The sequence below is a fragment of the Ambystoma mexicanum genome, chromosome 7q (genome assembly GCF_040938575.1).
Source record: "Ambystoma mexicanum isolate Mex_15411 chromosome 7q, UKY_AmexF1_1, whole genome shotgun sequence".
Lineage (NCBI taxonomy): Eukaryota > Metazoa > Chordata > Amphibia > Caudata > Ambystomatidae > Ambystoma > Ambystoma mexicanum.
In genome coordinates, this window is record NC_090941.1 from 1,163,292,739 (window position 1) to 1,163,305,918 (window position 13,180).

At 45.1% G+C, this 13,180-nt stretch overlaps 1 protein-coding gene across 1 annotated transcript in view; it reads right to left on the minus strand.

Moving 5' to 3' along the window:
• LOC138528239 (zinc finger protein 850-like) overlaps positions 1 to 13,180 on the minus strand; it is a 160,025-nt gene that overhangs the window by 102,521 nt on the left and 44,324 nt on the right. Inside the window, exon 2 of the mRNA XM_069639695.1 lies at positions 3,027 to 4,809. Coding sequence (XP_069495796.1) covers positions 3,027 to 4,809 — 1,783 coding nt within the window. The remainder of the gene's footprint in view (positions 1 to 3,026; positions 4,810 to 13,180) is intronic.

Here is a 13,180-nt window from a genome sequence, read left to right on the forward strand (position 1 = left end):
ACCAATTTAGGGACAGAGAGATTAAAGGGAAGTAACTGCAATGGAATCTCTTTGATTAGGAGATGGCCATCTGTCTGACTCAGAACTGCTGGCATTACTGAAAGGTGGATGTGAAGCCCCTCTGCTTGAGTTATCTACCTGTATAGTAGCATCTTTTATTTAAACATTGCATCCCTCCCAGTGATGCCATCGATTATATCATAAGTGATGTCATCTATGATGTTATTAGGGTGCTCTAGTTATCAGTGATCTCAATGATGATGGCACAAGGGATGTCGTTATTGTTGTGTCACATGTGATGTTATCACTGAGGGCCTCAGTGTGCTCTTGGGCTGGGCACAAGGCGGCTCCGAGTTAAGGTGGCATAGCTTCCAACATCTGCAGAATTTCAGGGGTTTTGTTGCATTAAAATGACACCTAAATTTCACTTCAGCTAAAGAATGTCTCACTCGATGGACATACACACACATGTATGTATAATGGGCAACCCTATCGAGGGTTACCCAGCCATGAGTGACAGATGCTCACGTAGCAGTCATCTAGTGGAGACTAAAAGCATGCCAGATTAAAACCTCTCCAATGTCAGCAATCTGAACAAGAGGAGATGCAGAGTGAACCTTTACAAGGCCCTAAAAATCCAGAAGCAACGTAGATGTCTGAGAAGATGAATATTCTAAGTAGCAAATGACTTACAGAAAGAATAGATTGGTATGAAGAAATGCTCACAGCAGAATAATATGCAAGCACGCGCCATTGGTTGGTTGTGTTCTAGGATGACAGGCAAAGGAAAACATTACAAACAAGATGGCGAAGATTAGACATAGAGAGGTCCAACTAACTACAAATCCGAACCATAAAGAGCAAGTCGTTTTAGAATGTATTAAGTTTATAGGGTAAAAATAGAAGCTAAAAGATGACCATAATAATGAATTGTATACGTAGTGCTTTATGCCAAGGTCCTCCCGTTTCCAAGCGCTTCTGTAATTGTTTATATTATTATCCAATTGACTGCTATACAATTTGTAGACGTCAAAAGGGTGACCCTGCTGGGAGTTGAACCTGTGGATGCAAGTTGCATCGATATCCACAGTGAGGGCTAAACCCGCTAAGCTACATTACACATGTGTTTCTCGTTTCAAATGTAGCTTTCACACATATATCAGGAAAAGAAAAGAGGTGATGGCTGGAAAGTTTAGAATGAATCTTAACCTCTGGCATCACAAACCTCCAGACCATCGTTATTCACCTGCCAAGCGATTACAGAAAGGGGAAAGACCATATGCAAATCAGGCTTGGTACCACCCCAAAAGGGGCAGTGCAGCCTGAAACGCTTGGTCACACCCTATCTGCACATGGTTTAGCCTCATTGGGTGTTATCAGTAAGCTCTAGCTTGGGTCTCTCTTTTGTGTTGTCTTAGTCACCCCGAGTGGGACAAGTATGCCTAGACGTGGGCTCCGTCCCTGCTTGGCTGAGAGACCCAAGCTACTCCTCACTGATGAGGCCCAACAAGGCAAAACATGTTGGGGACGCTTGTGGTCGCGTGCAGAAGGGATGTGACCTAGCAGTTCAGGCAGGACTGCCCCTTTGGGGGGGTGGGACCAAGCCTGAATTGCATATGGTCTTTCCCCTTCTGTAATGGCTTGACAGGTGAAGAACAATGGTCTGGAGGGTTGCCCAGAGCAATGCCAGTGGTTAAGATTCAGTCTAAACCTTCCAGCCATCACCTCTTTGTTTTTGCTTTGTCACCCTGAGTGGGACAGGTATGTCCAGACATGGGTCGTGTGCCTGCTGGGCCTAGACACCCAAGCTACTCCTCACTGATATGGCCCAACAAGGCTGAAACATGTCTGGGGATGCTTGTGTAGAAGGGATGTGACCTAGCAGTTCGGCTGGACTACCTCTTTGGGGGGTGGGACTAAGCACATATATTAGGGCCATATTCCCTCCTAATATAATTGCAGAACTGTTTAACTATGTGTACTACTTTAATACGTTCATCACGTGAGGTGGCTGGTTTTAAGTTATCCACAAACTGACGATGGGATGTTATCTGGGAAGGGTGTGGGGGTCCTCTGATCTCTGGGGTTTAGCTCATATCCAGAGGGAATGCATATGCTAAACGAATTGTCCAGCGAATGGATGCGTGGCTAAAAAATATGAAACGTAAACAAGGGAATACAGATACATGCACAAAGCACTATAAATTGAAAAAACTGAAAACTGCAAATAAACAAAGATTGGAGCGCATGATCTAGAATACTTGGTATTGGTCTTCATTAAGTTCATATCCATGTCCAGGGTTATAGATAGACTGCTCAGTGGGCTCAGTTCCAGCGGTGACAGAAGGACCCCCAGATGAAGCTAATTTTAGCTTCACATTGGAGATGACAGTCAGGCTATGTTGCGGATCACATGGGGCCGGGTTTGCTGATGATTTCATGAACCTTTGAAGCCTGGATCCTTGCTGTAGGTAATAGAATATCCATGACTGTGGTGTATGTTCAAAGGCTGAGACTCTGGTTGCCCACGATGGGTTTTTTCCGCAATGATTGAGCTCCGGTTCCAGTAGGTTCTCTTTTGTTCTTATTGTCTTCTAATCCTGGATGATGCTGAATTCTGTACACCTGCACAGATCTCATCCGCTTCGCTCCCACTGTACAGCTTAAAGTTTGTACGTAGGCAAGTTATTTGGCAGTGGCTTCTGAAGTTAGTTCTGATTTGTGGACGAGAGATTTCATTTTTTGCTGCTACATAAACTGCTGTGGATTACGAATGTTTTCCCATAAAATCTCACTGTTTTGGCAACAGCAAACATGTTAACATTGATGTTATTTGCAAACCTGTTCAGGTCCTGCACAAGTAAGGCAGAAGTTGATTGTTTCAGTAACTCAGTCATTCTGTGGGAGTTATGTGTCCTTACTCCTTTCAGAGATGCTTGGAGTATTGCCACTTCTGCTCTTTCTTGGTTGTTCCCAAGGGGGCGAGGCATTTTCTGTTACTGCTTTATAACCCATAATGTCATTGCTGTGTGATATTGAGCCTGTGTATTTCTGTAATGGCATGTACATCTCCTCCAATAACTTTAGTTGCTCCGCCTTCCTTGTGCATTAGAGGCCTGATCGTGGGGGCAATATTCGAGTTTGATGATTTCTCCCTGCTGTGGATCGTCTGGTGGCTCTTTAGGGCTGAGTGGTGAATGAAATGTCTGTTGCACTCTCTACACTGGTATGGCCCATGATGTGCATGGGATCTCCTGTGCACCCTCAGGTCTGACCCCCGAAGAAAGTGTATACCACATTCTATGCACTTGTAGGGCTTCTCCCCCGTATGGACCATAAGATGCCTTCTAAGAGTTGAAGAGCGATTGAATCTTACATTGCACTCTGTGCACTTGTAGGGCTTCTCCCCCGTATGGATAATCTGATGGCTTGTTAGCGCTGACCGGCGAATGAAGCTTTTTTTGCACTCTGTGCACTTGTAGGGTCTCTCCCCACTGTGACTAATGAGATGCGTTCTCAGCGAGGAGGGGCGGATGAAGCATTTCCTGCACTCTGAGCACTCGTAGGGCTTTTCCCCAGTATGGGCTTTCTGATGATTTATCAGATCAGATGTGTGAATAAAGCTTTTCTTACACTCTGTGCACTCAAGGGGCTTTTCTCCAGCATGGATGCTCTGATGACTTATCAGGTCTGAGAGGCGAGTGAATCTATCCTTGCACTCTGTGCACTCATAGGGCTTTTCCCCCGTATGGATCATGAGATGTCTTCTCAGAACGGAAGAGGTACTGAAGCGCTCCTTGCACTCCGTGCACCTGTAGGGCTTCTCCCCAGAATGGATCCTGAGATGCTTTCTCAAATACGAGGAGTGATCAAAGCTTTTCTTGCACTCTGTACACTTGTAAGGCCTGTCCCCTGTATGAATAATGAGATGGCTTCTCAAAGCCGAGGGGGCTGTGAAGCTTTTTTGACACACCCTGCACTGATAGGGCTTTTCCCCAGTATGGATTCTTTGATGTCTTATCAGAGCTGCAGAGCGACTGAAGCTTTTCATGCACTCTGTGCACTTGTGAGGCTTTTCCCCAGTATGAACCATGAGATGGTTTCGCAGTGTGGTAAACTGAGTAAAGCTTTCGTTACACTCTGTGCACTTGAACGGCTTCTCTCCAGTATGGATCCTCCTATGGTTTATCAGAGCTGAGGGCTGGATGAAGCTCTTCCCACACTCCCTACAGTGGTATGGTCTCTCCCCTGTGTGTGATCGCTGATGTTCCCTCAGGTGTGATTTGTGTTGACAGTGCTTTCCACATTCCGTGCACTCGTAGCACTTTTCGCCGGTGTGGAGCCTCCGGTGGGTAGACAGATTAGACCTCTTGGAGAAGCTTTTCCCGCAGTCTGTACACTTAAAGGGCCTCTCGCCTGTGTGGGTTCTCTCATGTTCGATTAGACTGGACCTTCTAGTAAAGCAGCTGCCACAAACATTGCAGACAATTGCTGTCTCGTTGCTATGGATCTTGGTAGGTCCCATGACGTGGTAGGTCTGGTTAAAGTCTTTTCTGCCGGACATGCCAATACAGGGTTTGCCGTTCATGTGGCACCTCTGGTGTCCTATGTTGCCCGGGGAGTCTGTGTTGCCTGCTCCACATTCTGTAGCACTGCAGGTCATGCAGACCTCCTGCGAGGATGCCAATTTCTCTGCAGTTTCCGAGAGCTGCCCTTGCTCATCTTCTGCGGGATTTCTCGTCTTCGCCTGAATCTCCCGTCTTTTCATGTTCAATTGCAGACTCAGGGATTTGGCCACGACTCCAGTCTCTGTTGAAAGAAACAGAGGTTTCAGGAATTATTTCACATCATCAGACACATGCACTGTTAAAGGCCTAGTGCAGAGCAGAGAGGGATGCTCCCCATTCCCCATTAACACGGGGCGACCCTAGGTTATTCTGCTCATCCTACTGTCCTTCAGATCAAATGCAGAAGTGACAATCAGAAGCCTGGAACCTGAGCATGAAAACAAGAGCATGAATCTGACTCCTGCCTCGTAGAAAATCTCCCATATTGTGCCAATATTTTAACAAAAGGTGATAAATTCCATCCAATAAATGATAGAGCAGTTGCTTTGCTTGATGTGGATAGCATCGATTTTACATCATAGATTTTAAGAGATCTGGAATTTTCGGTTTACCAATCTGTGCGCCTTAAAACCTATAAAACAGCATTTCATCCTGGAGTGGGTACTTAGCTCAATGGTTTTATAGTTGATGGTCTCCAAGAAATTGCTTGGAAATAAAATGTACCTCCAGCATTTGTAGCATGTATTGACCTACTGTTAGTTTTCCACATGGTCAATAGACAACGTTTGTGGCTCAATAGACAACGTTTGTGGCTCAATAGACAACGGTTGTGTGAAAAACTGGAAACCAAGGGTCTTCCCGGGGGGCTTTTGAACATTTCGATTCATCTACACACTGACCCCTCATTACGACTGAGATAGAACCTTCACAGCCGTTTGTCTATATATATTCCACCTTTAAGAGGCCTACATCAGGGCTGCATTCTTTCCCCTTGGCTCTTTAATCGGTATGTCTCTGACATGGGTGAGACAATGGAGGAGGCTGCTTTTATCACCAAATCTAAATGGGTTCAAAATATTTTGGCTCGCTTATGCTGATGACGTTGTGCTCCTAGATAATAGTCAAATTGCTCTGCAGAGGCTTATTGTCACTTTTCATGAATAAACACAGGGTACAGGGTAACAAACTAGTAAGTAATTCCAAGAAGACACCAATAATCTGCAAAAGAAGGTGGATTATTATCATCCCAGATTAAGAGAAGGCATGATACATTTGGGAAATTCTCTTTACTACCAGTGAGGGGTCACAATTTCACGTTAGAAGACGCCAGCCATTAAAAGGCAATCCCCATCTCAATTCTTGACATACAAACAGCGCACCAGTTCTAGCACAGCAAGGGTCAATTACCTCCAGCAAATGGCTAGTGAGGGGTGCAAATGATGTGCCCTGCAACCAATAATCCAATTTTATGGAGTTTAAGTAGTTCCATCATTAATGTACAGACTAAATATCCCTCATGTCTAATATGCCCTGGATCTAAGCCCTGTTGAGGGCTTGATGCAGCACAACGAACTACCACTTCCAAACGGTGCGCCCACTGCCATTATTCAATTTAAGCTAGGTCTGGTCTCATTAAATACCAGAGACTTTTGGAAAAAAAATCTTATTATGTAGAAAATGTATGGACCCTCCGTCAAATTCGAAATGCAAAGAGGCCTTAGACATTATGGGCCTCAATACACGGAGGCGTTGAACCATGGCGCTATTAGCGCCATGGTTCATGCCGGTAAAATACCGGCACCGCTTGGTGGAAAGGGGAATTACCGCCCTATTCCAAGGTTGGCAGGGCGGTAATTCCCCCTTCCACCATTGCCCTTCCCCATTTATGCCCCATAGGGCTCTCTATGGGAATGGGGAAGGCGCTAATTACGGTACCGCAAGTTGCGGTACCGTAATTGGCTCCCTGGTCCCTTTGCGGGTTGGATTTTTAATGCCTGCAAAAAGCAGGCGTTAAAATCCCCAACCCGCAAAGGGACCTCGTAGTAAGGCGGTAAGGATTTACGGTACCGGTAAAATACCAGTACCGGTAAACCCTTACCGCCATCCGTGTAATGAGGCCCTATGTCTTTAATTATGAAACATTTTTGGAATCCATTGGATGTGCCTCGTCTACTTTAATCCAAAATCCTGCTTTATCAAAACAAATTATTGTTGCAGTGGGAGTGCTTATAAACTCTTTCCACACCTAAATATGACCATCAAAAGGCAGGAACAGTGGCATAATATTTAAACGGGTTTTCTAGTCCTAGATTAAGAACATATGTTATGAAATGTAGATTTCATCTGTTGTTAACCACATAAAATGTAAGTATTCATGAAGGGAAATAAGTGAGTAGTGTGGAAAAGGTGGCCCAAGAAAATGTGTGGATGCGCAACCTTGAGATATTCACAAATCGCGCTAAGATAAGTCAAAAATAGGAACAGCTGCAGCCGTGTGGTTAGACTGGTGATTTTCCACTGTCACCTTGAAAAACATGTAACTTAAAAAGTTGCTAGCCTCACAGACTGCGCTTGATCTTGCATTTGTCACACTCTTGTGGCATTAGATAGGTGGATTTGTTCAATTTGTGAAATATATTCATTGATTAGAGACACACCTGGTAAGTGTTGATAAGTAGGGCTCCAGGTTTTAATATCAATAGATAAACAAATCACTTAGAACACGTTACATCAATCTGGCAATATCAATTGTTCATTGCTAAGTGCACCTTAATATTCCAGAGTACTTTACGCATTAGAACATATTATGCCAAAAACACATTGAGCCTATTATACCAAAAACACATTACGCCAACACGTGTTTCAACCTTCCTAGGTCGTCTTCAGGGCGTCTAAATTACAAACAATTAATCCAACGTATAACTTAAGTAGATAAATCCTAATTTCCAGAGGTAGTCAAGGGAGGGAACATATACAACGAAGAGGTCAAATAATATCCCAAAGGAGAGCAAATGATAAAGTCAGGGAGACAAAAGACAAAAAGACAAAAGAGCATTAGTATAATTATAATGACATTACGATTTTCAAAAATAAACCAATGATTTAAAAACTTAATCAAAAGGTTTTCACTTGAAGAAGATTGCAACTTTTCTATGAAACTTATTGCTGTTTATTTGGTGTACAGGCAATATTAGTAATTATTCTGCTTCAACAGAAAATCATGTAACAAGTGCCGTGACTTAACATAGGAGAAACTCGGGGCCAAGTCTTTCCCCCCAATATCTCACCTAATGTGAAAGTCTTTTCGGGTGCTGAGGCCGTGTATTTTCCGCTGACATCATTAACAAAGACTTATTGGTGATGAAACGTTGCTATTTTAGCAGCGGTCAGATTTCCTGAAAGTGCAAGTAAGTATCTTAGTGCTGGGAGTCACATTAGACCAAATTAATTTGTTTTAAAATATAAGTAACTTTTAGAATGCCATACTTTTTACCTGAAAATGTGAGCAAAGTTTTGAAGCGAGAAATAGTTTGCGTTCGCCTGCTATACGTTTTCTTGCCGCGTTCTGCAACGAGAGAGGTGAGTTTGTTTATGGTGTGCGTGTTGATTTAGCTACTCTAATGGTATTCAGTTAGTTTGAGGATATTTCTAACGTGTCTACGTTATTCAAACTCACCGGCTTGGCTGCAATGTACTGACTGATGTCTGACGCCTTCGGGCAGTGAATGAATCATCGACGGGTTCGAGTCGTTGCCATGGTGCCCTGGTTGCTGGTTCTGATCATGTGACGATCACATGCTCCATCTATGGGGTCATCTGACTATGGTTGCTAAGCAACTATACCTAACAGGAAAAGGAAATCATTTGAAATAGTGCTTCGTTTCACGGACTTCTTACATGATTTTTCAGCCGAAATGCAGGCAAGAAAACTCGAATAGTTATATATTCAAAGGTATTAAGAATATATTTGCACATGGTTAAATAATTCCGGAATATCCCAAATTTTACTGACTTACACAGACTTGTTACTGTCAGCTTCCGATTCTACCACTGGTGTAATACCCTTCTTTCTCTCTTCAACCTCCTCACCTGTGGAGTCGAAATCCTCTTCAGCTGGACTGAGTGCTCGATGCGCCGTATAATCCTTTTCCTTTTTTCGAGATTGAGAGTGTCTCCCACAAGAGGAAGCCACAGTGAGAGCGTGTAAATGCGCCCTGACCGTGTCCCCCTCCCGGGAGAGACGGGAAGGGGGAAAAAAGCCAGAGTAGGCAAAAAACCCCTTGGACCGGTAAGTATCCTGATGGCCGCTGGACGTGTATGCAGATGAATGATGGGAGAAGGCAGCAACCGGAACCAGGTGGAATTATAATGCAGCGAAAAACGCCAAAAGGTAAGAAAACAAAGTAAAGGCAAAGAGCTGGAACTAAGGAATGGAGGTAGAGAGGAAACGAAAGACTGGGACCGGAGTAGGACCGGTAATAAGGACGGAAAGAGTAAGAGTAAAAATGCTCGAGGAGCAAAAGGTAAACAGCGTGTAGCAAGACCGCGGCAGCGAGGAAAAGCAGCTGACCGTGGAAGGTTGCAACGCGCTGTGCTCAGGGAGAGGAGTGGTTAAATAGCGCTACGGCGGAGAAGACTAGACCGCATAGAGAGAACGTAGCGTCAGCGTGACGGGAATCAGGAAGTCCCTAAGCGGCAGCGGGGCCAAAGACGCCAGGTGCGGAGGCGGCGCATGACAGTATGCCCCCTGCCAAGGCCCAGGCCACCCGGTTTGCCGGGATGCAAACGGTGAAACTTCCGGAGAAGGATAGGAGCGTGGATGTGTGCAATTGGTTCCCAAGAGTCCTCAGTATGTGAAAAACCTTTCCAATGCACCAGGTATTCCAGGCGCCCTTTGCGGTATCTGGAGTCCAGCAACCCGGACACTTCATAATCAGGAGCATCAGGTGAGTGAGAAAGAGTGGGGAAAGGACGAGCCCTTAATGACTGTTCGGCACTCTTCAAAAGAGATGCGTGAAACACTGGGTGAATCCGCCTAAGAGAATGTGGCAGCTTAAGGCGGAAGGCCACTGGATTGATCTTGGCAGAAATGGGATAGGGACCGATAAACCTGGGGGACAGTTTAGATGGGCGAGACCATCTAGGAAGGTATTTAGTAGATAACCATACCTTGGAACCAACCTCCCAATCAGGTACAACCTGCCGGTGCCGGTCAGCTTGCCTTTTGTAAGCCTGGAGGCTATCTCTGAGATTCAACTTGGCTTTGTCTTGGATGTCCTTTATTCGGATAAGTGTCTCTTCTACCGCCGGAAGTGCAGGTTTGCAGAAAAAATGTGGAATGATGGCTCGGGGATGAAAGCCATATGAACAATAGAATGGAGACATTTTGCTTGCGGAATGACTGGCATTATTATATGCGAACTCCGCTGTCGGCAGCATATCCACCCAGTTGTCTTGTTCCATATTGGTATAGCTGCGCAAATATTGTTCCAAGGTGGCGTTTAACCGCTCTGTCTGCCCATTGGTATGGGGATGATATCCTGATGACAAAGCGCGCTGAATATTAAGAGCGGCGCATAAGGACTTCCAGAATCTGGAGACGAATTGGCTTCCTCGATCTGATACAATCTTGTCGGGGAGACCATGGAGTCGAAACACATCTTTAATGAACACTAATGCCATACCATCGGCAGTTGGTATACCAGGGAGTGGAGAAAAATGAGCCATCTTGGTGAGAGAGTCGATGGACACCATTATGCATGTACATCCGTGGGACAAAGGTAAGTCCACAATGAAATCTGTAGATATATGACTCCACGGACGTTCCGGGATGGCATCTTGTTGTAGCAGACCTATGGGTTTCTTTGTGTTGTTTTTACTCTGACAGCAGACTCTGCAGGACTTGACATAATGTTTAACATCTTTAGACATATTAGGCCAATAAAAAGCTCTACTAATCAAGTCCAAGGTGCTGGTTTGTCCCCTATGGCCTGCTGTCTTGTGATCATGGCACCAGGACATTATGTCTTTTTGAAGAGGTTTGGATGGTATCCAGATCCTCTGTTTCTTCAGGAACAAACCATCCTTTTGGATCATGTCGCGAGGTTCTGGATGTAAGGAGACAGCTTCTTTTATCCGTTGAAACAGGGAAGAGATAGTGGCAACAATGCGGTTCCTGGGAAACAACTTTTCCGGGCAGGATGAGGCAACATGGGAGGAGAAAGCCTTTCTGGACAGAGCATCTGCCAAAGTGTTTTGGCTTCCAGGAATATATGTGATGGTAAAGTCATATTGTGAGAAAAAATGCGCCCACCGGGCTTGTCTGGAATTGATGCAATCCATTGACTGTAAAACTTGTAAATTCTTATGGTCGGTCCGGATTACAAAAGGGTGGTTGCACCCCTGTAAGAGGTGTCTCCAGACTTCACAGGCTTTTTTCATGGCTAGTAGTTCACGTTCTATTACTGAATAATTCCGTTGACTCGGAGTGAGAGTTTTTGATAGATATGCTATTGGGTGTTCCGCGTTGTCATGCTCTTGTAGTAGAACTGCTCCTATTGCTGCGGCAGAGGCATCTGTCTCAACAATAAAAGGTTTGCTTTGGTCTGGCTGGCATAGGATGGGAGCGCTGCAGAAGCTCTTCTTCAAGAGTTGAAAGCTTTCTTCAGCCTGTGGGCTCCAAATGAAAGGCACAGATGTCTTCTTTAACAAATTGGTAATTGGTAGGACAGTGTTGGAAAAACCTGGCACGAAACGCCTATAAAAATTAGCCAGGCCCAGGAATCTCTGAACTTCTTTGACTGAGGAAGGAGCCTGCCAATGGAGAATGGCCTCAACCTTCTTTTGATCCATTTGTACTCCTTGTGGTGAGAGGATAAACCCTAAGTAAGGGATCGAGGATACCCCAAAAACACACTTTTCACGTTTGGCCAATAAATGATGTTTTTTAAGGCGCTCCAGGACCTCAGTGAGATGTAGTAGATGTTCTGACATAGACTGTGAAAAAACAAGTATGTCGTCAAGGTAAACCACAACTGAAATAAACAATAAATCAGAGAATATTCGGTCTATGAACCTTTGGAATATAGCGGGAGCATTGACCAGTCCGAAAGGCATAACGTAGTATTCGTATAGGCCGAATGGTGTCCTGAAAGCCGTCTTCCATTCATCTCCTGGACTCACTCTGAGTAAATGATATGCATTGCGCAGATCCAATTTAGAGAAGACTGTTGCTCCCTGTACAGATTCCAAAATGTCAGGAATGAGGGGCATGGGATATCTATCCTTACAAGTGACTTTATTGAGTCCCCTGTAATCGATGCATGGTCTGAGGTCCTTAGAATCCCTCTTTGGAATAAAAAACAAGGGAGCACCCGCCGGGGATTTAGAGGGTCTGATGAGACCGTTGCACAAGTTGTCATCCAGATATTTTCGTAAAGCGTCCTTTTCAGTCTTGGATAAAGCAAACATTCGTCCAAATGGGACCAGGGCATTAGGTATTAGCTCGATAGAGCAGTCCTCCGGTCTGTGAGGTGGTAATGCCATTGGAGCGGATTCAGCAAACACCATAGGGTATTCTTCCAATACCGAGTCAATGGAAAGCACCCCTATACTCGTGGGGAGAACAGTGGGAGATATCTTTACCTCCTGGTAATGTGCTTCTTTAAAGCAGTGTGTCTGGCAATAGCTGGAATTAAACTGCAAAGTGTTAGACTTCCAGTCGACATGGGGATTATGTTGTCGCAACCAGGTAATCCCCAAGATAAGAGGAAAATGGGCTGCTCGAATGATGTCAAAAGTAATGACTTCTGAATGTTGAAATATAGTCAGAGGAAGGGGTTCGGTTGTCTGAACAATGAGTCCTGAACTCAAAGGTGTGCCGTCTACTCCTTCTACTTTCTGACCGTGGCTGCGGTCTATCCGTGAAGCACCCACTTTGTCTACCCAAAGGGTGTCAGCGAAGTTTCCTGCGGCACCGCAATCCAAGAGAGCCAGCGTCTCTACGGGGCTGCCATTGATAGTAACCTGGACCGTTATAACCATCAGGCGGGAATCTTCAGAAGGGTTCGAGGAATCAATAGACATAGTAACGTAGGGACTGGAAGATTGCCCTCGATAACCCGTCCCCACTAGGTTCGAGGGTTTGCGTTTTCCGCCGGTTTCTTGGTTAGTTCAGAACAATTATGCACCGTGTGGCGATCAGAGGCACAGTAGGCACATAGGCCCTGTTCCCTTCTCCTCCTTCTTTCTTCAGGTGTTAAAGAACGGCGAGTAGTGCCGATTTGCATGGGCTCATCGTGAGGTTTGGGCGCTGCCGAAGGAGGTGAGGAGGTCCTTGAAAAGGAGGTACGTGCTTTTCTTCTTTCTTGACGCCTTTCTTGCATCCTGAACTCCATCTGAAGGGCGGCCGTCATAAGATCCTGCAGGGAAGTAGGCCGAGGAAAGTGAGCCATTTCATCTTTTAATTCTTCTCGAAGTCCTCTGCGGAACAAAATAAATTGAGACTGTTCAGACCAACCCGTCTCCATGGCCAATCTCTTAAATGAGGAGATATAAGACAGCACATCAAACTGTCCTTGACGAATGTCCATCAAGTCTTCACCAGCTGCCAT